The sequence below is a fragment of the Anser cygnoides genome, chromosome 19, assembly GCF_040182565.1.
Source record: "Anser cygnoides isolate HZ-2024a breed goose chromosome 19, Taihu_goose_T2T_genome, whole genome shotgun sequence".
Classification (NCBI taxonomy): Eukaryota; Metazoa; Chordata; class Aves; order Anseriformes; family Anatidae; genus Anser; species Anser cygnoides.
Window position 1 is genome coordinate 4,264,918 of NC_089891.1, and position 24,306 is coordinate 4,289,223.

General features: G+C 56.8%; 1 protein-coding gene across 5 annotated transcripts in view; it reads left to right on the plus strand.

Annotated features, from left to right (window-relative positions):
- Positions 1–24,306, plus strand: part of SEPTIN9 (septin 9) — a 129,622-nt gene that overhangs the window by 33,511 nt on the left and 71,805 nt on the right. The window contains exon 1 of one of the 5 annotated variants that reach the window (XM_048075921.2): positions 2,809–3,767. The exons of 3 other annotated variants lie outside the window; for them this stretch is intronic. In XM_048075921.2, coding sequence (XP_047931878.1) covers positions 3,746–3,767 — 22 coding nt within the window. In that variant the 5' untranslated portion in view covers positions 2,809–3,745. Of the gene's footprint in view, positions 1–2,808; positions 3,768–4,016; positions 4,171–24,306 lie in introns of those variants that run through there. One more of the 5 variants, XM_066980050.1, reaches the window with a different exon arrangement.

Below are 24,306 nucleotides of genomic sequence, written 5' to 3' on the forward strand. Positions count from 1 at the left end.
AAAATCACTGGCAAAGAGCAGGGCAGCAGCACTCAGAGGCTAAGTACCTCCCTTGGAAAGAAGGGCATCGCCTTGGTTCGCTCTCTTCAAATGAAGAAGAGAATTTTAGCCAGCGTTTTCTTTCTTCTCCATCCCCGGGGCTCATAACTGTAAATGAAAGGTTCTTGGAGCAAGTAGCGGAGGCTCAGACACTGTCATCTTCTGGCTAGATTCAGCCCGGGGATAAATGGCATGGAGGGAGTGTAGTGGAGCAACACTTGATTGCATTGTTTGAGTTCTGACCTGTGTTGTCTCATGTGAAAATGCTTCGCCGAACATAATTTGATTTAGGTGTGCTCCACGCAGCCCTGCTGTCCTCCCCCTCCGCACTCTCCTCCCATCTCTCTAGCCTTGCAGATAGCTGAGCGGGAGAAAGAACCCCTTGAATCCCCATTTTCCCCGGCCTCTCCAGGCCCTCCAGGTCTTTGGCGGCTCTGGCTGCTTTCTGGCACCTGTGTCAGCGCGCTTGGAGGCTGCGATCCCTGCGCTGACTTGCAGCGTGCATCCTTTCCAGCTCCCCCAGCACCAGGGCTGGGGTTACAAGGTGATGCCTGGCTGCCTGAAGCTGCGAGAAGCTGCAGGCTCCAGCTGCGGGGCTGTGTGCGTGAGCCAGGTGGAAAAAAAAATAGCACTTCTGCTTGGTGAAATGCTACAAGAATATCACCCTAGTGTGAAACTAGAGAGGCAGACGGCACTGCACATTGCATCTGCTGGAGTATTTGCAGGGGTCTGCACCACGGTAGCTGCTGCTGCGGCTACTGTCAGTGCCCAGAGCCCCACCTTCCCTGCCAGCATCCCGAGCTTTGTGCCTGGGGCTCCGTGGCCGTGCTCAGGGCTGAGATTTTGGCCATGTCCCAGCAGCTCCTCTGCACATTCGTGCACCACGAACAGTTCATTGCTTAGCAAGGGGCTTGGGCGTTGCTGGGCCAGCGTCAGAAAGGTGTGAGAGCGATAAAATGTGAACTGAGCTGCTAGCAGGGTTTGCTTTACCTTCCTGCAGTTTCCTTCCTAGCTTTCTCTGCAAATGGAGGTTGTTTTTTGTCTTTGCAGCAGACAGTGGCTTGTCTTAAAAGTTGCTCCTCTGCTGCTGCTGGTTCTGCTTCTTCCCTGAGAAGCAGCCCCAGGCCTTGAAGAGCCTTCTCTGCCCCTTCCCAAACCTTAGACACATGCCTGGGTTCCCCCTGCCCTTCTAAAGGTGGTATTAGGAAATGCAGTGTATTTTATCAGCCTGTATATAGGCTCAGACGATGCACCAAAACCCCTTCAGGTGGGAATTTGGCAAGCTCCTCAGCAGCCACAAGCACCTCGGTGCCACCTGCAGTGGTGGCAGGGCAGCCTGGTGGACGCTGCTACAAGTGGAGACGCCTGACTGTGCCTTTAAAGAGAATCCTTCAAAATTTGCTCGAGGACTTGAGTCTGAATGAGAGCATCAACCTTGAGGTTTTATGAAATTAAAGCTCGCTAGCATTAATCATCATTTGGATCCGCTTCACTGGGTGCCTCACGTTGATTTACCCTGCGAGAAATAATGCCTTTGCTTCGTCACGGCTAACCACCTGGGTCCTGACGGGTTAAAATCCGCAGGCTGAAACATGCATGCTGCCCCGTCCCTCCTTCCTTTCCATTCACCTTCTTCCTTTCTCAATACTTCCCCTGAGTTTTTTCCCTTCCTTTCCAGCACAGGCCTGCTTGTGGCGTAAGGAGCTGGGCGATAAAGGCTGCCCGGTGGTGCCGCGGGCTGCAGCTTGTGCTGCGTGGGGCCGTGCGGCTCCCCTGGGCTCTCGCTTTGTGTTCAGCACCTTCGAGGTCTCGGGCAGGAAGCAGGGTTTGGGCTGTGCATGGGAAAACATCGCTTATTGTCCCCTCTCTGCTGCCTTAGGCGCTGGCAGCAGGGACACGCAAAGCTTTCATAGCGAATGGAGAACGAACAGGAATTTGGGAAGGAATCTGATGCTCCCTGTGCGAGGAATAACCCCAGCCCTGGGGATTAGGAACTTTCCTGGGGACTGGTGTGCCCTGGAGCTGCCTCCCCCCAGCCTCCCCCTGTCTGTTGTGACTCCGCCGCGTGTCTGATCCTGTGTGGCATTCGCTTTGTTCCTCCCTCTGTTTGGTGACAGCGATGCTCCGTCAGCTGCAGTATGGGGAAACGCGCGAGTTTACCGGGATTTTTCGTGTTGCCCCTGAAAAGCAACACGAGAGGGGTTCAGGCTGTGAAAGCCGAGGTCCCGGCAGCGCTCCGGGCCCGCAGCTGGCTTGTTCCCCAGCCCGGGGGACGGAGGCTGTGCCCTCGCAGCTGGCCGGGTGACTCAGGCTGCAGACCGTCAATAGGAATCGGTGGTGGGTGGCACGGGGGGGGGGGGCTGCTGGCAGTCAGCTTCGCTGCTCAGCCTTACCCGCATCCTACATCATCAGGTCTGTGCCATGCTTACAGGGGCGCCTGCAGTGTCCCTGCCCTTGAGCCGGCGGCTTTGGGAGCACAGAGCCGTGGCGGTGACCCCCGTGTTAGCGGGGCAGCGTCCCCCCGCTCTGTGCCCGACGGCCAGGCGCAGGGGGGCCGTGTGCGGGATCTGGGCAGAGGGCAGGCGCCGTGTCCCGGAGGTGTTACGGCCGCGTCCCCGCCGCCTGCCTGCCCTGCCCTGGCCGCCGGCCAAGTGGAAGTTTCCGTGAAGGCCAGCCCATCGCCGCGGCCGCGCATCCATCCCTCCAGCCTGCCCGGGGAGGCGAGGCACCAGCACCCGGCCGCTGCTCGCTGCGCGCCCTGCGCCCATCGGGAAGGGAAGGGCGCCTCCAAAGCCCCCCTCTGCTCCACCTTGGGAGCGAGGGGGAAGGCCAGGGACTCAGGGACTTTGGTTATCGCTCCGGGGCTGGCTGCAGGAATCCTCCCCTTATCGCGGCGTCGCGGAGGGGACTGCCAAGGCGGAGCGGGGACTCCTCGCCAGGACCAGGCGTTGAAGCTCTCCGGAGGGGCGCAGGGGGAGAGCGAACGGGTCCTGCCCGGGAGCAGCAGCCCGTGATGCTGCGCTGGGAGTGAAGTCAGCCTTCATCAGCCGAATAGTTTATGCATGAATCGAAACTTCAGACCTGGCAGGGTGGGGGAACGCGCAGGATCTTTGCTCTTTTCGAATGCTCTCGCCAAGGAAGGAGGAGGGGATAGAGGAAATAGCAGCAAAATAGGACTGGGGAAGCGGGGAGAGATTTGAGAAGCTGGATGAGTTGTTCGCTCTGTTATTGTGAGGAGCCAAGTTCCTTAAGCATCTCCTGGTGGATATTAACAGAGAGCTGTGGAGACCGGAGCATTCCCCTGGACACTCGCAAGCTGTAGCTTTAAGACTGTTTTACAGAGTACTTGGGATTTCCAGTTTTCCTGCGCCTGGTGGAGTATTTCAGGGAGTTACAGGATTTTCGGGTCATGCACCCCCTTTTTCCTTTTTCTTCCTCCTTTCTCTTCCTCTCTTACTCTTTCTTTTCATTTCAAAGAGACAAAGCTACTTCAGTTTGGAGCACAAACATATGATCAGCACATGGAAATGTGGTAATTTGGATGCATTCATGATTGCAACAGATTGAAGAAATTAGACCAGACAAAGAGCTTTTTTTGGAGGAGGAGGAGGCAAGGCAAGGAGGGAGGGAGAGTGGGTGAAAGAAGGGGACGCCACCGAAAAAAGGGACGGCCGTGACACGCGGATGCTAAATATATCCCGTAGTAATGGAGAAGGACCGGATTTCAGGTAGGCTATTGATCTTTTAATATGTTCTGTTCTGCCTCTGCCTTCCTACCTTTCCAGTAGCTTCTGCACTTTAAGAAGAGAAACAGCCACGCTCCGGCTCGGTTTCAGCAGTTTCTTTTATTTATTTATTTTTTGCAACGTTTCCTCTTTGCTTTTTTTTTTTCCATCCTCCTGAGCCCTCTAGACAGAAGGTGGTTCCAGCAGAAACCGGGGGGGTGCGGGGGAAAAAAGAAACTGCTCTCTAGGTCTGGATTTCATTTGAGTCTCTCTCTCCCCCCTCCGTTCCCATGTGCCGCTCGGCGCGGGGGGATGAATGCTGAGCCTGTTAGCTCGGAGCTGCGAGTCGGGAAGAGGGAGGAAAAGAGCCGAGCTCTTGGCATGGAGACGCATTTCTGCTCTGAAGGTTGGCTCCTGACTTTGTGTGGCTGTGCGTTGCGGTTGAGCTTTCTCTGTCTGTCTCTTGCCCTCCGGTGCCCGCTGCCTTGCCGGGGGGGAGCTGCAGGATGCGGCCCCGCGGGTGCCTGCGTGTCCCGCACGGCGGCCGCTCGCTCTGCAGTGCTGCCGGCTCGTGCTTCGCTCCCCTCACTGGCCGAGCACGGGGTGCTTGGGGTGGGTGGGGGGCGGATGGAGGGCGCCGCAAGGAGGGAGGAATAACTCCGTCTTGTTCCCCAGCTTCCCTGCAAATCCCAGCTAATGGTGCGTGCCTGCGTGCTTCCAAAACCCGCTCCCAGGTGTGCTGAGCTGGCGGGGAGCGGTGTCTCTGCAAGCTGCTCCTGCAGCAGTTGCAGGGTGGCTGATCCTCTGACCCTTTATCCCGAACAGCAGGGAGGTGGGATGGGCAGCATGGTGGCACTGCGAGGCTCGGGCTCAGTGCGTGCGAGCAGGACGGCCGGGATCAAAGAGGGACAGTGAGGGGCAGGGGCCAGCAGTAAAAGCCCCGGTGTGCTGCGGCCGACGGGATGCCACCGTGGGTCTCCCTCCTCCATGCTGATCGGCGTGGGCACGAGGCCTCTCCTGGGCGTTCCCAGGCGGCTGCTGGGCATCGGCGCTGGAAGGGAAACCACAGGGATGAGAGGAAACGTTCAAGCCAGGGTGGAGCGAAACTGTGGCCAGAGAAAGCTGCTGCCATGGCTGGCCCCACGCAAACCTGTGGGGCCCCATCCAGGCACATGGTGAGAGCCCCTGGGAAGGGGACTTACCTGCAGGAGCATCCTCCGCTCCTCGCTGCCTTCGAAGAGCGCAGCCGATGCCTCCTCATCCCTCTCTCCATCTCTCTTGCTCGTGCTTTCTGCTCTGGTTTGAGCCACTTCAAAGCATTCCTGAGAGCTGCTCCTAACGCAGCGGCTGGCGTGCGTTTCGGCAAGGCAGTGCCTTGGGCTGGGAAGCCCTCTGCCGCTGCGTGCAGGCCTCTGCGAGGCAGGGTTTGGGGGAACAGGAGGAGGTGGCAGGGTGGCTTTGTTCCCCTTGTGGCCTTCCACAACTCCTGTTGCATTCTCAGTGCACCCCTGGGTTCCTTCCTGCTGTGCAGTGGGTGCCTTGCAAGAGGTTGCTGGTGTGAAAAGGACTCTGGTTTAGGGACGTGGTTTAGTGGGTGGTAGCGGTGGTAGGGGGAAGGTTGGACTGGGTGATCTTGGAGGTCTTCCAAATTTCTAGGAGTTCTGGCTGTGGTGATGTGATCTGAGGCTCTTTGTTCCCAAAAAGCATCACAGATGGGTCTCCCCCAGCCCGTAAGCTGCTGCAAGGAGCACAAGCCCCCTGCCCAGGCTGGCTCTGCTTTTGGGGCTGCAGGCAGGAGGACTCTGGGTGAGCACGGTTGTGCAGAGATGCACGAACTCATGCTAAGGCATGAGCACGAGCAGCATCTGCGAATTACCAATGTCCAGGTGCGTGCGTGTTTCACTGGCCCGTGTTGGAACTGGCTCAGCTGTGGGAGGTTCAGATGTGGCGGAGCTGGGGCTGCGTCAGGCTGGGGTCAGGACGCACAAACAGGGCATGGGGAGCGCGCCCCGTGCCCTAACCCAAGGAGCCGTGCCCGGGGGCTGGACGTGGGGCAGGCGTGTGGCTGCTCCGCTCGGCTCAGGCAGGGGCAGGCTGTGCCTGGCGGGATGGGAAATGTAATGAGGTAGGAAAATCATCCTTACTGGGGCTTCGGGCACAAAGCTGGCAATATCATGGGGGAGGAGAGGATCAGACCGTAGCTCGGCTGGCTGTATGTCTCCTTCAGAAGGCGCTGCCCAGGACACGGGCGGCCGGGCTCTCCCCCCATGGGCAGGCAGCGCTCCCAGCGCAGGCAGTGGGAGAGCCAGAGCTCCGGCCTCGGTGACTAAACCGAAACATGACTCAGATGAAAGCAGATCTGTGCAGCGCTGGGGGCCACGTTCGTCACTGTTCTGGCCCTAAGCATGCTTTTAATTAATATTCTGCTGTGGGTGGGAAGAGCTGACTCTGGAGCTGACTGTGTCGCTGCCGGACGGGGTGAGGGCACCTCGGAGCGGGTGGGAATTGGGCCTCTTCTCCTCCTCGAGGGCTGTTTTCCCACAGCCGCTGGAGCTCAGCACGTCCCATGGGGTCTGCGCCGCCCAAGCAGAGCCCAGGCTTCCTTGCAGCGGAGCAGTGTCCCCAGTCCGGGATCCCATGACGATGACAGGCACTGCGGGTGCAGGCCCTGAATGCACAGGGTGATGCTGGGGCTGTGCCTGGCGCACTGCCTGCTCCAAGCAGCGAGGGCTTCCTCGGGCTCTGTGATGAGGCACTGGGCTCTGGTGGTGCCCTTGGGTGCAGGTATAAGAAACACCCTCTCGTACGACGTGCTGATTCCTTTTAATCCAGTTAAACCATCTCTCACACGTTTCTACACGCTAATCCTGCGTGAAAAGCCTAAATCAGATTGGTTTCCAGGCATCCTGCTCTGGTGGTTTGGGGCCGGGCAGCTGTGCCGGGGGCTGCGGCCCTGCTCACATCTGTGCTCCGCTCTGCCTTTCCGAGCGCTTTGGTGGCAGCAGGGGTGCTCCTCGGCTGGAGGTGGCTTCCCTCAGCAGATGGCTGGTTTGATTAGTCCAGATCTTTCTACAAAGCCCTGATTGTGAACGCCATGGGGCCCTTTACCTCTCCTTGAAAGGAAAGGGTCAGCAGCATGCCAGGCAGCGGGGGTCTGGTTACTGCGATGAGGGAGTGACGGGATCGGTGCAGCCGTCGTGGGAAAGGAAGTCTGATCTCCCAGGTAAATTATTAATGCTGCCTTTAAAATTACACTTTGCGAACCCAGTGTAGAAGTTACTAAATGATTAGCAGATGATTGTAACACCTGGATGCAATGAGTGGCATGTACGAGGTGCAGGGCCCAGGAGCAGGCAGCCGGGAGTGCTGGAGGTGCTTGTAAGCAATTTGCTGAACTCCAGAACAAACAGGGAACTGTTTATTAACCCACTGGTGATCGTGTCGTAATCTTTTAGTTATACAAAGCACCACCTGTGGGTATATGCTTGTGTGTGCACATGCATACAGAGTTTAACATGTTTTATGTGTCATTTGTGCACCTAAATGATCAGAGCAGTGAGAAGACAGCCCCTGCTTGCAGCGTGGGGCTTTCGGAGGCTGCGCAGGTGGCAGCTCTCACGCTGAGTGCATCAAGACTGAGCATCTTCGGTGGTCCTCAGAGCCCCGTGGGAAGCACCACGTGCCTGCCCTGAGCAGTAGGGAAGGGGACTAGCGATCCTGTGTGTGAGTGTTGGAGGTGTGAAGGGTTGGTAGGAGGGAATGTGCCGTTTTGTCACTTTTTTATCCAAGTTAATCTTTAAAAAGCATGCAGCAGGGTTGGGGTTGCTTCTTATCACTCTATTTTTTCTGCTTCAAGATTTTTGGTGCCGCTGTTGTTCCTAGGAGATGGCAGTTAGGATAGTGACATATTGCTTTTTCATGGTCTTCACACAGCTGTAGGCTCTCCCTTACCAAATGTGTTTCTTTCTGCTCTGGCTTGCAGCATGGGACACCAGGTCAGGCATTTGCAGTGTGGGTGCTTCTACCTTCTGTTAGATCCCACCACCTTCACCCAGCCCTGGCACCCTGGATGCTTTCCTGCCTGTCCTGCCTTAGCTGTCAGCCACCGAGATGTCCTTAGTTCTTCCCTTGCTGCCCCCTGCTCCTACCTGGTGCCCACACCCGTGGTTTTCTGCGGTGTGCAATGCCGTGTCCCCCGAGTGCCATGCACTGCAAAAAAGCCTGCAGCTTTTTTTGCCAGTGTTCTTGTTCAAGCATCTGCCTTCACCCACTTCCTAGCTGCTGCGCAGTGACCTGTTGTGACCGTGGGTTTTGGCTCAGCTGATAACCAGATAGATCCCGTTGGGCCTCCTCTCGGGAAGGGTTTGGGTTTCTTGGGGCTGCAGAGCTGCCTCTGCAGACAGTTGTGTTTGCAGCGTGCTCGGCTGCTCCCAGCCTGCTCTCGCCTGGCCAGTGGATGCATTCCCGCAGTTGTCTGAGGCATGTCAAGGTATGAAGCATTATCCATTTCCTGATGTCTGCTTTTAAATCTGCTGGAATTTCTGCTCATCTCCATTAAATACGATCCCGCTGTGGCGCACAGCTCATCTCTGGCCTGACAGCGGAGGTGACGGTTCTCAGCACCGCTCTGCTGAGCTTGGCAAAGCCCGGGGCAGGAGCTCCCTTCCCGCCTGCCCTCCTGCTCCGTGCTTCGCTAGATGACTTGGAGCCTCCCAGCAGAGCGATTCCCATGCTGCTGGGGTGAGGGAGGACGTTTCTCATGCAAGTCAGGGCGCTTCCAAGGTCCAGCATACCATAATGCTGAGTAGGAGCAAGTACGTAGTTAGGGAAGTATGTCTGGGTCAACACATGTCTTCTGTTGCCTTAATGATCTCAGAATCACAATATCTTTGTCCTGTTGGCTTCTCCATGCTGTATTGCAGCTGTAACTAATGGACAGAATAATTTGTTAGAGAGCAGCGATGCCTTGGGCTGCGAGCAGTGCAGTGGGGCGCGGGGCCCCAGCATCGTACGGACAGCAGGGAAGGTTTAATGGGTAGCGAGTCCCGTTGTACGGTACGATGCCTGAGAAAATTCAGGCTAGATTTCTTGCTCTGCCTCAGATTTCCTGTAACTCCTTGGAAAATGGCATTTGTGCTCCCACTACCCCTAGATTTTGAGGCAGGATCTGGCCTTTGGGGGTCTGTGCTGAAGCTCTCTGCAGGCAAAGGAGCTTCTACCCGTGCTTTTAGTGCTTGGTGGGTACTCCGCAGAGAACAGCTGAGGGAGATGGTACCCCGTCCTTTACTACGTGCTCAACCCATGTCCCTCGATAACATCTCCTTTGCACCGAGCTTCTTGGGAGCCAGGCTCTGCCCCTGCTTCTTACCAGAGGTTGTTTGCACGTGCAGCTTCCTTCCTGAACGCCCGCACAGAAGGGCGACTGAGTAGGCCATGGCATCCCCTCGCTGGCCCTTCGGGCTGTCCCCGCTCTCTTTATTTTGTCTTGGCTGGCACCTGGGTGCTGCGGGCTGGCCCAGGAAGGCCTCGATGCCCTGCTGGGGCTGGGGCTGCCGTTCGGGTGTCACACTGCTTCACTGTGACAGGCAAAAGGACTTTGGGGTGCCAACGCCAAGAGCGTTGTCAGAGGCATACAAATAGCTCTGTTTTGTGGCTGGGGGGAGAACGGGAATGACTTTGCAGGTGAATAAAATGCATTAGTTTTACAAGCAATAATCACGCAATAAACCTGAAAGTGGATTTTTTTTTTTTTTTATTTTTTTGCTAAGCCTGGTCTGTATCCACATGAAGTTGGTGCTACATAAGCAGGCCTGTGTTAATTTTGTGATCACATCCCTACCAGAGAGCGTCTAAACTAAAGCAGTAGTTCTGGGAGCAAGCTCTGGGTTCCAGGGAAACTGATTTGGGGAGTGATAAGCGTGATTCCTCACATGGGATTTGTGGGCTCGGCTGCGTGTAACATGCTCTCCTTCGCTTTCGATGAGTGCAGTTCAATGAGTGCAGGACACGCTTTTTTATTAGTTTCAGATGCTTTTTCGTTCCAGGGCTGCGTGTTTCAAGTTCTTAGCCCTGGTTGCTGGCGCGGTGGCTTTGGTGACATTGGCTGGTGTGGGGCAGGTGTCGGGGCCGGGCACGTGCTGGTCGGTGCTGGGCTTTCTGAGCTACTGTGTAAGCACAGGGCCGGCAGACGTGGGATGGGGAGCTCGCAGCGGCTGAGCCGCTCGGATGAACGTAAAGCCTTGGCTTACAGGCGAAGTGCATTTGAGTTTGTCTGGATCATTTATAAAACAAAGGGAAAGAGTTAAAAAACTGAATGCTTGGCAGAAATGTGTGCTTTGAGGAGTACCAAGGAAGCTGGAAGGCAGCTCCTGTGCAGTCGGGCAGTGTGGAACTGCAGCGTGGGAGGCCTGGACCGGGCCTGGGATCCACGCTTGAGCCCAGGGCCCGTTTCTGCTCTCCCCTGGGGCTGGTGAGGGGCAGGGGTGCTGTGTGGAGCTACATGGCAGTGCCAGCACCCAGCACTCTGTGCCTGTGTCACGGATTTTGTCCCTGTGCCCCTGGCTTGTGTGAGCTCCAGCAAGTCACGGGTGTCCTCTGCTCAGTGTCTGTGAGGTGTTCGCTGGGGCTTTGGGCCGTGAGATGAGGGGGAGGGCCTGCTTGTACGTACAGCTCTGTACCTGCACCTTCTGCTGAAGCACCCCTTGCTGGCCAGTCCGTGAAGTGAGCTGTTCTGTGAGAGAGTTTTGTGCAAATTGTCTGTTCGTGATGTTACTGTGACAGTGGGCGCCCAGCTCTGGTCAGCCTTTGGGTGCTGACTGCTGGGTGCACCCCGAGACAAGGTCCTGACACCACCTACAGCGATGGGGCGAGCTGCCTGGGGCTGTGCAAGTGTCTGCATCGGGCCTCCCAGCCCAGAGACCCACGTCCTTGACCACGCTGCCTGTAAAGGAGAGGGGAGGCCATTTTAGCAGCTTCAGCCCGTCTTTGCAAAGCTACGCTCTGCAAAGTGCTCTCCAGAAACTCACTGCTGCTTTTTAGCCTGCGTGCAGGGGGGATGCCCACAGAAACATCTCAGTGGGCTTCCTTGAACCACCTGGGTGCCTCTGAGAGGCGGGCAGCCGCGGGGCTCAGGTGGTGGCCGACCCTGGGCTGACTGCGAGACCCCAGCATGGGTTGTCCAGCGCTTCCAGTGAGCCCATCAGCAGCTGCATCCCGGCGGTACTGGTCACTGCTTGCCAGCGGGCTAAGGGCGGGTGTCCCGCTCCCCAGAGGCCTGCACCTCGGATCTCCTCTTTGGCACAGCTCCTTTGCTCCCAGTGACTCATTCCCCGCTCAGAGGGGCCAGGGGAGCTGGAGACGTGCAGCTTGGGTGGGCGACGATGGGTGCAAGGCAGTGGTGGCCTGGGGCATGCAGCTGGGCCTGTGGCCACCCAGGCCGGGAGGGGGCGGCGTGAGCCTGCTGCTGCTGCTGTGCCTGCTGCTGCTGCTGTGCCTGCTGCTGCTGCTGTGCCTGCTGCTGTGCCTGCTGCTGTGCCTGCTGCTGTGCCTGCTGCTGCTGCTGTGCCTGCTGCTGCTGCTGTGCCTGCTGCTGCTGCTGCTGCTGTGCCTGCTGCTGCTGCTGTGCCTGCTGCTGTGCCTGCTGCTGCTGCTGCTGCTGCTGTGCCTGCTGCTGCTGCTGCTGCTGCTGTGCCTGCTGCTGCTGCTGCTGCTGCTGTGCCTGCTGCTGCGCCTGCTGCTGTGCCTGCTGCTGCTGTGCCTGCTGCTGCTGCTGCTGCTGCTGTGCCTGCTGCTGCTGTGCCTGCTGCTGCGCCTGCTGCTGCTGCGCCTGCTGCTGCTGCTGCTCATCCTGCGGGAAGCCCCCACACTGCCCGCTTTGGATTTTACTTCCTAAAGTAGGCACAGGACTACATTCCGCCTCTGGAAAAAGATAGATGATTGTTGGGGATTGCAGCAGAGGGAAGTCCTCTGTGTGTATACGGAGGCACTTTATTTGTTAAAAATAGATGGGTGTTTTTCACCACGTTGCTGAAAGCATCTGGGTTCCCCTCTCCTAAGCTGATCAGATTTTGGCACAGCTTTTATTTAGCAGTGAGTCAGGATTTAAACTGTACCAGGAGGGAATGATCGTGTGGCAATTAGAAGCAGGAATTTTGGAGTCCTTTTCCTGCTCCTCCACTAAATTACTCTGCATCCTTATGTAAATCATTTAACACATGTGCTCTAACTTCCTATATGGAAAATGAGGTAGATGCTTTCCGCTTTTCATAGACAGGCACTTCAGGATCCTCTGCCAGGCAGCTGGGAGGGATTTGTCGTGACAAAGCTGGGAATTTGACCCGTTTGAGATGCCGGCACCCCCGTGCAAGGCAGGGCTGAGGCTCCCTATGGGGTAGAGGCAACTCCTGATGTTGATCTGAGCTGTGGGGCTTGTGAGTAGCTGCACATCAGACTGGAGATGTGAATGGATCTCACCGGACCCGTCTTTCATCTGTGCTGGGGAGCATGGGCCAAAGAGCAAGAGTATGGGATTTATTCCCGGGCTGTGATGTCCATCCGTCGGTCATCACAGGCAGGGGAGGTGCAGGCAGAGCTTCCTCCAGAGGGACTTTGGTGCTGAGTGGTACAAAATCACCAGCCAGTGCCTTGTTCCCAGCTGGAGCAGCACCAAACCCGGGATCATGGCTCTGCTCTGCTCACCGGCAAGAGCCGTCCGGCTCTCCAGCCTTCACCAGGCAGACAGGAGGGGACGTAAATCTGCTCAGCCTCCCCTGCTACCGGCAGCTGGCCTTTCAGTGCCGTCCCCTCTCTGCTAGGGGAAGATGACCTTCTCCTGGTACGAAATGCCGTTGCCCCCAATTTGTCACCCTGAGTCCCCTTTCCCTGACTGTAAAGAGTGCAGTGGTTTTGCTCTCTTGCTTTCCTTTTGCCTGCAGCTTCTCTCACCGCTGTGAGGTCCATGGCACTTGGAGCAAGCGAGGCTTGTAGAAATGCTCGCGAAAAGGGCTTGTGTTTAAGAGTTTAGTGGCTTATTTCGGTAGAGACAAAGCAGAGAACTGCTAGGCCGGGAAGCAGGAGGTCTGCAGCACCTGAAATATTTACCATTTCATTCCCCTCTCACGTTTCAAGCAGTTCGAGTGGAGAACTGGTCAGACCCGGCTCTGGCTACGTGAGAGGCGCTTGCTGACCCCCTGCTCCCCAGGGAAGGGGGCCCTCCTGGAAAGTGCCGCGGCTGGTGAGCAGTTGGTTGTGCGTAGGGTAGGGTTTTTTTTTCCATAAAACTTTAAAAATTCCCAGTGAGTGGAGAGGGAAAGTGAACTATGGAAATTAATTGTGTATCTCGTGCTCTCAAATGAAACACACCCTGGGGAAGGCAATATCCTCCACCAGAGGAACAGCAGTGTTGGCCCCAGACCAGGAAACCCTTCCCTCTCCGCTCCCCTGCGCAGCAAGGGGTAAGTGCTGTAGGGAAATGCGGCTCCTGGGGTCCTCTCTCCTGGCTCTTTGCCCCTCGGGACACCCACTGGAGTGCCCTGCTGAGTGCGGGCTGTGCTCTGCCATCGCTTTGCCCTTCACCCACCAGTTTTTTCCATCGGACTGGTGTTACTGGTAGTGCAGGGCTCTGTACTTGAGCTGCTCACTGGTTGCGCTCTGAGAGCGTAGGCGACGTGGCTGGGTCTCCAGCGATGCCCTCAGGTTGGCTCAGGTGCTTGGCTTGGATGTCTGCTCCCAACCTTTCTCCAAAATGAGACAGCAAGAGGTAGGTCACGGCATCGGTGAGATACACCCGTGCACCTGGGGCTGTCCTGAAGCTGGGTTGCCAAAACTGGCATTTTATCTCCCAGTCAGCCCCAAAATGGGGTAAGACCCCAAAATGGGGTAAGACTGGTGTCCCGTGCTCATTTATATTGCTGCTTCCTTAGCTGGGAGCCACGTGCAGGTCCGGGGCAGCTGCTGTGGCTGTGCCACTGCCGCACAAAGCGGGCCACGTCCCCACCAAGGGGCTGCGGCCGTGTTTCGAAGAAGGGGAAACTTCCCTGCTAGCCCCAGCGGTGCTGGAGGCAGCTCCGAAACGGGGCCCTTTGCCTGCAGCTGGAGAGGAAACCTAATCTTGCTCTGTAAAAAGGCAAGGAGCTGACAGCCAGATGTGCAGGGGACACGGGGGGCGGAGGAAGGGGGTGCACAATGGCAGGCGCTGGGGAGTTTTTGATCGTGGGGGCTGGGGGGGGGCGAGGGACGTGAACGGACGGGAGCGCTGCAGCCCGCTCTGACCTGCAGGAAGAGAAGATGGAGCGTTTTGGAAAAAAACAGCTGTGAGAGGCAGAAAGAGGAGCACCAGGAGTGCTCTGCAGCAGCAGGAGCAGGGACTTTGAGCTCTCCCTTGCTTTGGCTCGGTGCCTTCCTCCCCCTCCTCGCTGCGTGCGGCGTTTCCTCCCTGGGGGCCAGCGCAGCCCCAGACCCCGCTCCATGGCCGGCGAAGCTCAGGCTGCAGAGCTCCCCGAGCTCTGCAAGAAGCAGTGCTCCTGGCTCAGCGGGCAGGGCGAGAGGTTTGGGAGGTTTGTTCTGCTGCTGGTTACCAGCTTAAACTCCTCTGGGAGTCTGAGCAGCGCCCAGACAGCCTGGCCCTGATTTTCTGCATTGAGAGGGCTCATTGTGCAGCACTGCCACATCCAAACCGAGCAAGTTATTTATTCCTTTTCCTTGTCAAACTCTTTTGTGCAAGGCTGAGCCTTCTCTATCTGGCTGCTAGTGCCCCGCTGCTGGCCAGAGCCACTCTGTGCCCCGACAACAGCAAGCGGTGAACATTGCACAACATAAATAATGGGAAATCCGGTCCTGTGTCAGAAGTCCCGTTCAAAGGCACCTTGGCTGTGCTCAGGACGTTCTGGCTGACGGATTTTCCCATGAAATAAAAAGTGCTAGCTGTTGACGTACAAATGCATCCGAAGTGTAAGCTTTTACTGTCAAATTTTGCTGCTTCTGGCTTAAAATCCTTAGGGCACGGCAGCGTAAATGAAGGATAGCTTTAGGGGGCAGAATTTGCCTGAACTTGAGCAGGAGTTCACTTTGTTTTGAGTTGAAGTTCAGGTCGTTTTTCTGCCCTGTGACGATGCCTCTGTCACTTTGGGAGCTGCATGCAGGAGGAGCTGGGGGGGGTTCAGCAGGACCGGCAGCAGCAGGGCTGTGCCCTCGCTTGCCTCTGGCCACCTGGGAGAAGCTCTTGGAGTAATGGAACTCTCTCACGCTTCCTTCCCCGTTTGTAATAGTGTAATATTGTAATAAAGTAATAGTAATTACATTAAACTGTGCAAGTCAGCAGTGTCTGCAGGACGCACAGAGTATGGCAACACTCGTGAGAAGGGCTAGGATCACGCGAGAGGCTTGGAAGCACCACCTCCCTCCGAAGCCCACGGTCCTCTGCTACCGTTGGCAGTGGGGTGCTTTAGTCAGTGGGATGCAAATTAATCCAAATCTGCCTCTTGGCAGAGCACAATCCAAAATTCCATCCTCCCCAAGAAGCCTGCCTGCACTGATGAAGCTGTATATTCTAACAGATAAAGGTTTAGCATCTCTTTGTCTAGTTGCAAAAAAAAAAAAAAAAAAAAAAGAGAGAGAGAGATAGGAGATGTTGCTACTGGAAAGTTTTACTCCTATATTTTCAGAATACAGGAATATCACAGGTAGAGCAGTACAGGCACTTGTTTCTTTCAGGTGTACTTGTGAAACCCCGTGCTCGTGCGGACATCCCCTGGGACCGTGCGTGTGAGCACAGGTTAGGGGCTGGTGCCTGCCCTGGCAGTGCTGAGTGCTGGGCAGGGCTGGGATCGCCGTCAAGCGCCCGCTGCTGCACTGACAGCACCTGGAGCCCCTCAGGGAAGTCTTCAGCATGGCTTGCTCCAGGCCGACTCTGCTGCTGTCGGCAGCCCAAGGCTTTGGCCCCAGTGTTTCACGGCTGTCCTGCACCGAGAGCCTGCTTCTGCCGCAAGGTCCTCAGCTCCCAGTGACCGTCACGCCTTTCCCTCTGGCTGCTTTGGGTCTTAGCTCACGAGCCCCTGACTTACCTCTTCACATCCTCTTGGACAGGCAAGTATTTTTCTTACCTTTAGGAAACATAAAATGAATTAATGTCCAGATTTGCCAGTATCTGTTATGCTGTTGTGAGGCTTATGTGCGGGTACGAGCATTTTTGAGTTAGCATGTCTGATCCATCACTTAACCCATCAAAAATACCCCCTTCGTGACCCTCTCCATTCGTATTGCATGGATTTAAACAATAAAGCTAGTCTGGTTTTCAATCATTTTCCTGGCTTGGAAAAGAAAGCATTGAAAAAAAAAAACCAACAACAAAACAGAACAGAAAGGCCCTCCTGTTTTCCACCAGAGACGCAGAATTTGCTCGGCGGGGAGCTGGTCTCTCTCAGGAAGCGCTGGAAGTGGCCTGTTGGATTTTACACCCTGCTCATCAGCTGCATCTGGTGTGAACAGGAGGATCTTGCGTTGCGAGGACTTGGCTGTTTTCTGCTGAATAGGAAGTTGTCCTTTTAATGTTAAGAGTTAAAGACAGACTCTCAGCTGACGTGGGCTCTCAGCTCCACTGACTCCAGCAGCTGAAAGCGTCTTCCCTGGCAATTCTGCTGCGCTCGGCGTTTCCCTCGGGTTATGTAAACAGCCCTGCTTTATGGATGGGGCCGGGACGTGCGATCCGCAGCTTGCCGACTGTCCCGTGCAAGATGCAGAGCTGCTGGAGAGCCTTGGGCAGCGCCGAGGGAGGGAGGAGGTGGGTGCTGAGCTCTGACAGTGGCTGCAGCTCGGCCCAGTGCCTGCTGCTGCCGGAGAAGTGCTGGGAGCTGAAAATGGAGCGTGTGTGGGCAGGGTGCCCAAAACGTGCTTTGGTACTTGGCTGGAGGTGTCCCTCTAGAAACGTGGGCTCACGATTTCAGAAGTCACCCAGTGTGTGACACGGAGTAGGTAGGAGGGGATTGCTCACCTCTACTCCGCGCTCATGGGACCCCCCCGGAGCCCTGCATTCAGCTCTGCGGCCCCCAGCACAAGGACAGGGACCTGTTGGTGTGGGGCCAGAGGAGGCCACGAGGATGCTCAGAGGGCTGGAGCACCTCTCCTATGAAGAAAGGCTGAGAAAGTTGGGGTTATTTAGCCTAGAGAAGAGAAGGCTCCAGGGAGACCTTACAGAGGCCTTCCAGTGCCTAAAGAGGGCTGCAGGAAGGCTGGGGAGGGACTGTTTGTCAGGGGGTGTGGTGACAGGACAAGGGGTAATGGCTTTAAACCAGAGGGTAGGTGTAGATTACACATTAGGAAAAACTCTTTACTCAGAGGGCGGTGAGGCACTGGCACAGGCTGCCCAGAGGAGCTGTGGCTGCCCCATCCCTGGCAGTGCCCAAGGCCAGGCTGGATGGGGCTGGGGGCAGCCTGGGCTGGTGGGAGGTGTCCCTGCCCATGGCAGGGCATTGGAACGAGGTGGTCTTTAAGGTCCCTTCCAACCCAAACCATTCTGTGGTTCTGTGACAGTCTGGACCTACAAAAATCCATCAGGAAAGGTGCCAAGAAAGCCAGGCTGTGCAGCATCCATGCTCCTCAGGAGTAGCTCAGGGCGCACAATTGTCTTGTAGGTTCAGGTACAGCAAAATGAGCAAGCCAACAGAAACAGCAAAGTTCATCCCCAGGAGTTTTGGCTTCCTTGTGTGGCTCTACCTGAAGTCCCTTGCCTCTTATTTCTGTTGACAACTCCTCTGCCTCCCTAAACCCCTATTGCAGATGCAGCTTTCCACCAGTTCAGGATGCTGCAGGAGCTTGACCCGCACATCTGCGGCACCAAAGGCACCACGATCAGGTTTTCCTCTCCATGAAAGCGTAGGAGTCGTGTTTATCTCTGTGCTGGCAGGCGGAGGAGGATGCCACACCTCTGGGAGCTTCTGGGGGCTGGGTGGAGCAGGGCAGTGGAGGAGCAGCACGCGGGCTTGGAGCCGCTTTCGTGGCTCTGCCTTAAAGCCAGACACTGAGATCTGGCACGTGTTTCCAGGGGCCCTGGGGAAGGAGGGTGACAATAAATCTGGGCCGTGAATAACAGCCCCTTGCCCTTCTAGTGATTTCTGACATGCTGCTTTTTGATGACAAATGGAGCCCCGGGGTGTAATCCACGGGGGCTCCTCTTGGCTCTCCAGCTGAAAGTGCTCGCTGTGCGTGGGCTTGGCTGCAAGGAGCCCCCAGCTCTGGGTGTGAAGGTTGGACGGGAAAGGAAGCAAAAGCACAGATAACGCGTTGTGGGGCTTTCTCATTGCCAGGCTTGGAGATTTTGTTGTCCTCAGAATGTGACTGTGGCTCTCTGCTCCGGGGTGACACCGTGGCTGTTCCTAAGGGACCTGCCGGTGTGTGTGGTTCCCCCAGGAGAGGCCCCAAAGGGAAACGCCGACCAAGCACACCCTGCGAATGCCTAACAGGTCTAACTGCTGGGGCAGGAAATTCATCCTGGGGTGACTGGTGTGCGCTGGGGGAGCCCTTGTTATGGGAGGAAGACATCCAGTCCTCAGATGTGGCCGAAAGATAGAGTTACTGCCTTGTAAAAGATCAGGAGTGGTAATGAGGGAGCTGCAAAAAGGTCCTCGTCTTTGGGAGCAGAAGCTCTGCAGGAAGCCCCAGCTGGTGTGGGACACCTTTAACCATGGTTGGCTTGGGTTGCTTCCCCTGGAAGAAGCCCGATTCACCCCTGGCTAAACCACCCTGCTGCTGCGTAACCACAATGCGAGCGCCGTGCCCCTTCCACCTCCCCTGAGACCTTCCTGGCAAACCCCTGCCTGTGCCTTCGTGCAGGGCTTGTGGCTGCTCCCAGTTGCTGTCTCCTTACAAGACAGGGTTTATTTCACTTCATTCCTTGTCAGCCTTCCTTGAGTTTTGCCAGCTCTTTTCCCTATGAGCCAGAAGACTGTTAGACATAGAAGGAAAGCGCTGCGTTCAATGTGCCTTTTAAATGCCTAATTCAGGAAAATGAAGTTTGTTAGCGCTGCTCTGCCTCTGAGCAGATGCACTGCGAGGGGTGTGCTGAAGGAGATGTCTGGTTCTCAGGATGGGGATGGGTTGTCGTCGCATTCTTAAGACCATAGATACTCGGCATATCTGGCATGAGAGAGCTGGGCTGGACTATTTGCCTTCTTTAGCTACTGGAAGCAATCCAGCCTGCCAGTTCCTGCAAGCTCATCCTGTGGTTTAGTGGATAATACTGATCCTTGTTCAACTCCCACGCCTTTGTGCCTTCCAAGCGGATGGGGAAGACTTTGCAGAGCTTGTACTGCGCACAGATCCCGGCTCTTTGCTGTGGAAGGCGCAAGTTTTCATTATGCTGTGGAGTGCTTGCTCCGGAGTTTTAATAAAACGTTAATTATTGCAGGGGAATGACCATGAGAATCATGACAGGTTGTAACTGGTCAGCGCGTCTAAGTGATGTAGGGTAGCAGCAATAGCTGAGGAGGAATGGTTGCTGCTTTGAACTTAATGAAATGTCTTCAGGTGCTTCAACAGGAGTTGGTCTCTGCTAGGATGAGCCTTTGGTGTCTGTGGCAGCTTCTTGTGTGTCTGTGCAGCCGACTGCAGGCGGCACAGGGCTGCTCAGCTCGGGGCTGGCAGCTGATCAGCCTCTGGCTGCAGCGAGGAGCTGCTCGAGCCTGAGTTCTCTCGAGCAGCCAACAAGGCTGCTGAGCGCTGTGAATCAGTGGGACGGCCGTGTCAGGGCTGATCGCTGGGGATGAGCGTGCAGGCTTTATTCTGTGATTGCACCCACGGGGCTAAAAGCCACGTGTCCCAAACCGAGTGTTGCTCCCAGCAGGCCGGGCTGATCCAATGCTGTTCCTGGTGTGTTCGTATCTCAGCTCCTGAGCAGCACGGGGCTGTTGGTGAGGCTGTTCCTTGTCCGCAGAGCAGCTTCGGGCTGGCCTTTCCCCACGAGGTGCCCAGGGGGCACGGTGTGCAGCAGGGCTTCGGCGAGCAAGAGGTGATGTTGGCTTCAGGTGCTGGGATGTCCCCTGGCCTCTGCGCCCAGGGTGGCAGCGGGGTGCAGATGTGTCCCCCAGGTAGGGTGGAGGAATGGGGTCCGTTTCAGATGAACCTCACCAAAGCTGTGAAAGCCAAAGCTTTTGGCCACGTCTGACCTGAGGGTGCTGTAACCGCAACAGTGCTGGCCTTGGTTCGTGTTATCAGACTCTGAGCCTTCAGGTGAAGGCAGGACAAAGGTTGCTGCAAAGAGCATGGCAGCAGCAAACGCATTGAGAGAGCTGTGCAATTCTGCTCCCACTTCACCCAAATCTGGGTGTGTATAGAAGATATATGAGGTGAGCAGGTTTTGGTGTGAATGTGGCTGGCAGCAGACGCAGATCTTGGATTAAACATGTGCCTTGCAAGAAAGAGGCTTTCTTGAAGCGGACAGAGAGGCCTGCTGTTGCCGTGCAGCCGCGCTCATCACCAGCGCTGATGCTAACATCACTATCAACATGTTTATGTGAAGCTTGGCTGCAAAATAGCTCATCATCCTCAAGATTTCTCAAGCGAGTTCACTAAATACTTCTTTTACTGTGCTGCCAGGGGCTGTCCCGGCGGCCAGTGAAGGAGGCGGCGTTTGGCCAAAGCGATGCCTGGCCCGGAGGTCCAATTCCCGTGTGCCTTAAATCCATCTGCAGGCTGGCGGGGGAACAACTGGGTGCTCTTTTCTCCTGGTAATTGTCTGCTTTATGTGCAACCCAGCCGCAAGCCGCTTCCATGGCACCTGTTTTGCTGGAGTTGCATGTGAACGTGCCCCTGGCAGCATGCCTGCAGCCCTCGCCGAGCTGCCCCGGCCCCTGGGGGCTGGTGCAGGCATCGTGAGGATGGGCACAGCCCGGCCCCGCTCCTGCAGCGGGTCAGCACCCTTCGCTCCGAGCTGCCCCGGGCTGCTCTGCGCCCTGAGCGCTGCTCTGTGCTGTGCGAGTTCGCTGTCAGCCCTCCAGCTGGCAGGCACCGCGCTCCCGAGTTGTAAGCAGGCATTGTGGAGAAGTCTGGTTTGGAAACTGCCGGCAGCAGTGGGGCCATAGCTGCAGACTTTGGACGCGAGATGCCCCTGGCAGGAGATGCACAGCTCTGAACGGAGAGCCGGCGGCAGCCGCGCCGAGCCCTGGGCGCAGCTGCGGGTGACGAAGGACCCGTGTGGGAGGTGTTGCTGATGCTTGGAGGCTCGTGTTCCTGCCGAGGAGGGCTCAGCAGTGACCCGGGCGCAGGATCCAGGCAGCAGGGCAGTTTTATTCGACTCTGAGGAATGTTGTCTGGTCGTTAAACCAGCCAAATTGGAGTACTGTGGTGTGCGGGGATTTTTCTGGAGGCGGGGGAGAAGGAAGGTATGTAGAGACAGAGCTCAGGTCTGGCAGATTACTCCCGTTTGTTAACATAAATGCTGGCTGTATCGGTCGGCCCCGTGATTCCTCATCTGGGAATAACAGCACCCTTGAGCTTACAGACACTGACAGTCCCTGCCGAACGGGACGCGCTGATGCTTAATGCATGCAGCTCCTTCCTCCTGTCCTTCCTTTGCACATAAAAACACTTCACATTTGGTTTCTCGCTTGTCTGAACTTCTGAACAAGAGCACTTTAATTCTGCTGGTGGAACGTCTGGTGCCGTGATCCGTGGCCTGCTGGGGGTATTACAGGTGTCACTGGTGCAAATTAAAATGAACAAACAACAAACGAGTGTGGCGAGGCCAAGTCTGTGGGAGGCTGGAGCTTGTGGAAGCGATGCAGTGTGCAGGCACCGTGCGGACTTCGTGTTGTTGGCTGGACTGATTCATTTTGGGTGTGATGGCGGTGGCCACAGCTCATCGGAAGAGGCGTTTGGCCTCTTCCCTTTTCCCTGCTGGGCTTGGCCGCAGGGGTCATGGGTGTGAGCGGAGCGCGGGCTGTGTGCAGGTGGAGATAAAGCAGCCCTGCGTTGTCACCGCAAGGGAGCGGGCCCAGCTCCGCTCGTTCAGGAAATTTTGACGCTGTACTCTTCATTTACAAACAAAAGCAGCAGAGGTAAGCGCCCTGGGGCCTGCAGCACGATGCCTGAGGTTTTGTACGCCAGCCCAGGGAGGGGCTTTGGCTCGCAGCTGATGGCCGGAGCCTTTTCCTCTGTGTGGGGGCAGAGATCAGCTTATGACAACGCCTTGTGGTGCCAAATGCGAGTTGAAAACCCGCGGCCAGCCCCACGCCAGGCTGGATCCTCCATCCTGCCCAGGTGCGTGTCTGGCTGGTGACACACTGCTCCAAACCTCTCCCAGCTCCAGGACCTCCCCAGATTTTTACTCTCCCTCTTCGTTGGCGAGCATTTCCCATGGGGATTTTCTCCCCCCCTCACACCGCTCGCTGGGGCAGAGCTGGAGCCCCCTGCTCCTCTCCTGCTGCTCGGGGCTGGCTCGGTGCCGCCTCGCTCCGGAGCTGGTGCTCAGCCCCCGGCACGCTCCCGGGCCCCTTTCCATCTAGGGCAAACTCTGCAAGGCAAAACGCTGCTTTTGGCCTGCTTGCAGCAGATCTCTGAACAGATTTTGGATCCTCGTTTGTTTGTGGAGGCTGAAATCCCCGGCGTCTCCCACCCACGTGTGCCAGCTGCGGCTCCTGCCAAGGGGGGCTCGTGGAAAGCAGCGCTGGGACGGGCCGGGGGGGGGGAGAAAGCCTGAGGTGCCCTGCCCTGGCCGAGCCTCGGTGCTGACCCCATCCCCCTGGCAAAAAAGAGGCTGTGCCAACATCAACGTCATCAAGTCCCTCGTGTGATAAGGGCTTAATCTTAGAAAAAAAAAAAAAAAAAAAAAAAAAAGTGCCCTGCGCCAGGGAGCCCGCGGGCACAGCTGTGTGCGTGAGAGGTGGGAGCAAGCAGAAGTGGCTGAAAGCATGAAAGGGAGAGAGGGGTCAGAGGAAATTCTCCTAAAACCTTGTATTTGGATCAATTTTTTTTTTTTAATTGGCTGTGCAATTTCTGCATGCGTAGGAGAGGCTGTGAGCAGCGCCTGGTGTCACAGAGATCGGGGAGGGGCAGAAGTGGTGGGCTGGGGGGGGGTAGCCCTGTGAGAGGGGCCCTTTGTGGTGCCCTTTGCCCTGCGCTGCTTCTCCAGCAGGACAGTTGCCGGAGTCCAGCCCTGGCTGCTTCTGCTTTTGGGGGGTTTCCCTCACACGTGCAGCCCGGGCTTGGTGCCTCACTGCTGCCCACGGCTCTGCTCGCCGGGGCCCTGGGGCCAGTGTGGTTACCCTGGGGTCTGGCTGGGGGGGATTGTGTTGGTTATAACTTGGGTAGGTCTGGTAGTGTTTGTGGTAAATCGAGAGAGGACAGTTGGTGAGAGCTGAAGGCCAAGGCCCTGCCATACGCGTGGGCTCGCTGCAGGCAGCTGGTCAAGCCATGGGTGCACCAGGCCTGACGGGTCCCTCTTCCCCCTTTCACTCCCCTAGCCCAGGGGCTCGTTATGGGACCAGTCTTCCGCCATTTTCTGTGTCTGTCCTGGCCGTGCTGAGCTCCTGCGGCAGGGCAGGAGGAGGAGCTGAGGGTCCCCTGATCAGCCGGCAGCATCAGCCACGGGGCAGTGAGGAGGCACCCAAATTCTTGTCCACGTGGAAAGTGGGTTTGGGCAGCGCTGCCAGCCTGCTCGTGCCCCCTCCCCATCCCTGTGTCCTTGTGCCCCCTCCCCATCCCTGTGTCCTTGTGCCCCCTCCCCATCCCTGTGTCCTTGTGCCTTCTTCCCATCCCTGTGTCCTTGTGCCTTCTTCCCATCCCTGCCCGCTGGAGCCAGGGGGACAGGGGAGCTGCTGGTGGCGCTCAGCACTGTGTGGATGCAGGTCACCGCGCCTCAGCATCCCCACTGCGGGGTCTGACAGGGCTTTGTGCTCCCAGGGGGACCGGTGGCAGTTCCACGGGCATTTTCAAAGACAAGGAAAAAAGAGGGAAAAGGTTTTTCCCTCATTCCTCTCCTCCTGCCCTCGCTTCCTTCCCCATCTCAGCGCCATGCGCCGAGCTCCTGGCGCTTTGTCCCTGCTGCGCGGAGGAAGCCGAGTGGGCGTGGGGCTGCGGTTGGTGTGGGAATTGTTCTTATCAAGCTGCTTTTCGTCAAGAAAGAATAATAATAATAATAAAATCTTTGATGGTACCAAGGGAACTCAGGAGGCGCAGCTGCCCCCGAGGCCTGATCTGCGGCTCGTGGTGCTTCCTGAGCCTTGGCTGTGAGTTTTTAGGGTCTTTGTGCTGCGGCAGATTTTGTTGCGTGCCTGAAATATCTCAAGAGGTGCCGGGAGAGGCGGCCGGGGGCTGGCGCAGGGAGAGCGAGCCGCCGGACACGGCTCGCTGAGAAGCAGGGGAGAAGTATCAGAAAAGCAAGTTTCCTGCCATTCGCTGGTGTATTTATGGCTGGAAAGTTTGGGGTCGGAAAGGTCGTGAGCAGGCAGCAGAAAGCGGCGGTGGCTACAAAAGCCGCTTTCCCAGCTCGTGTGCTGCTCTCTGCGGTGGGGACGGGAGGGCCTGGCCGTGCCGTGTAGGCCTGGTGGCCCCGAGC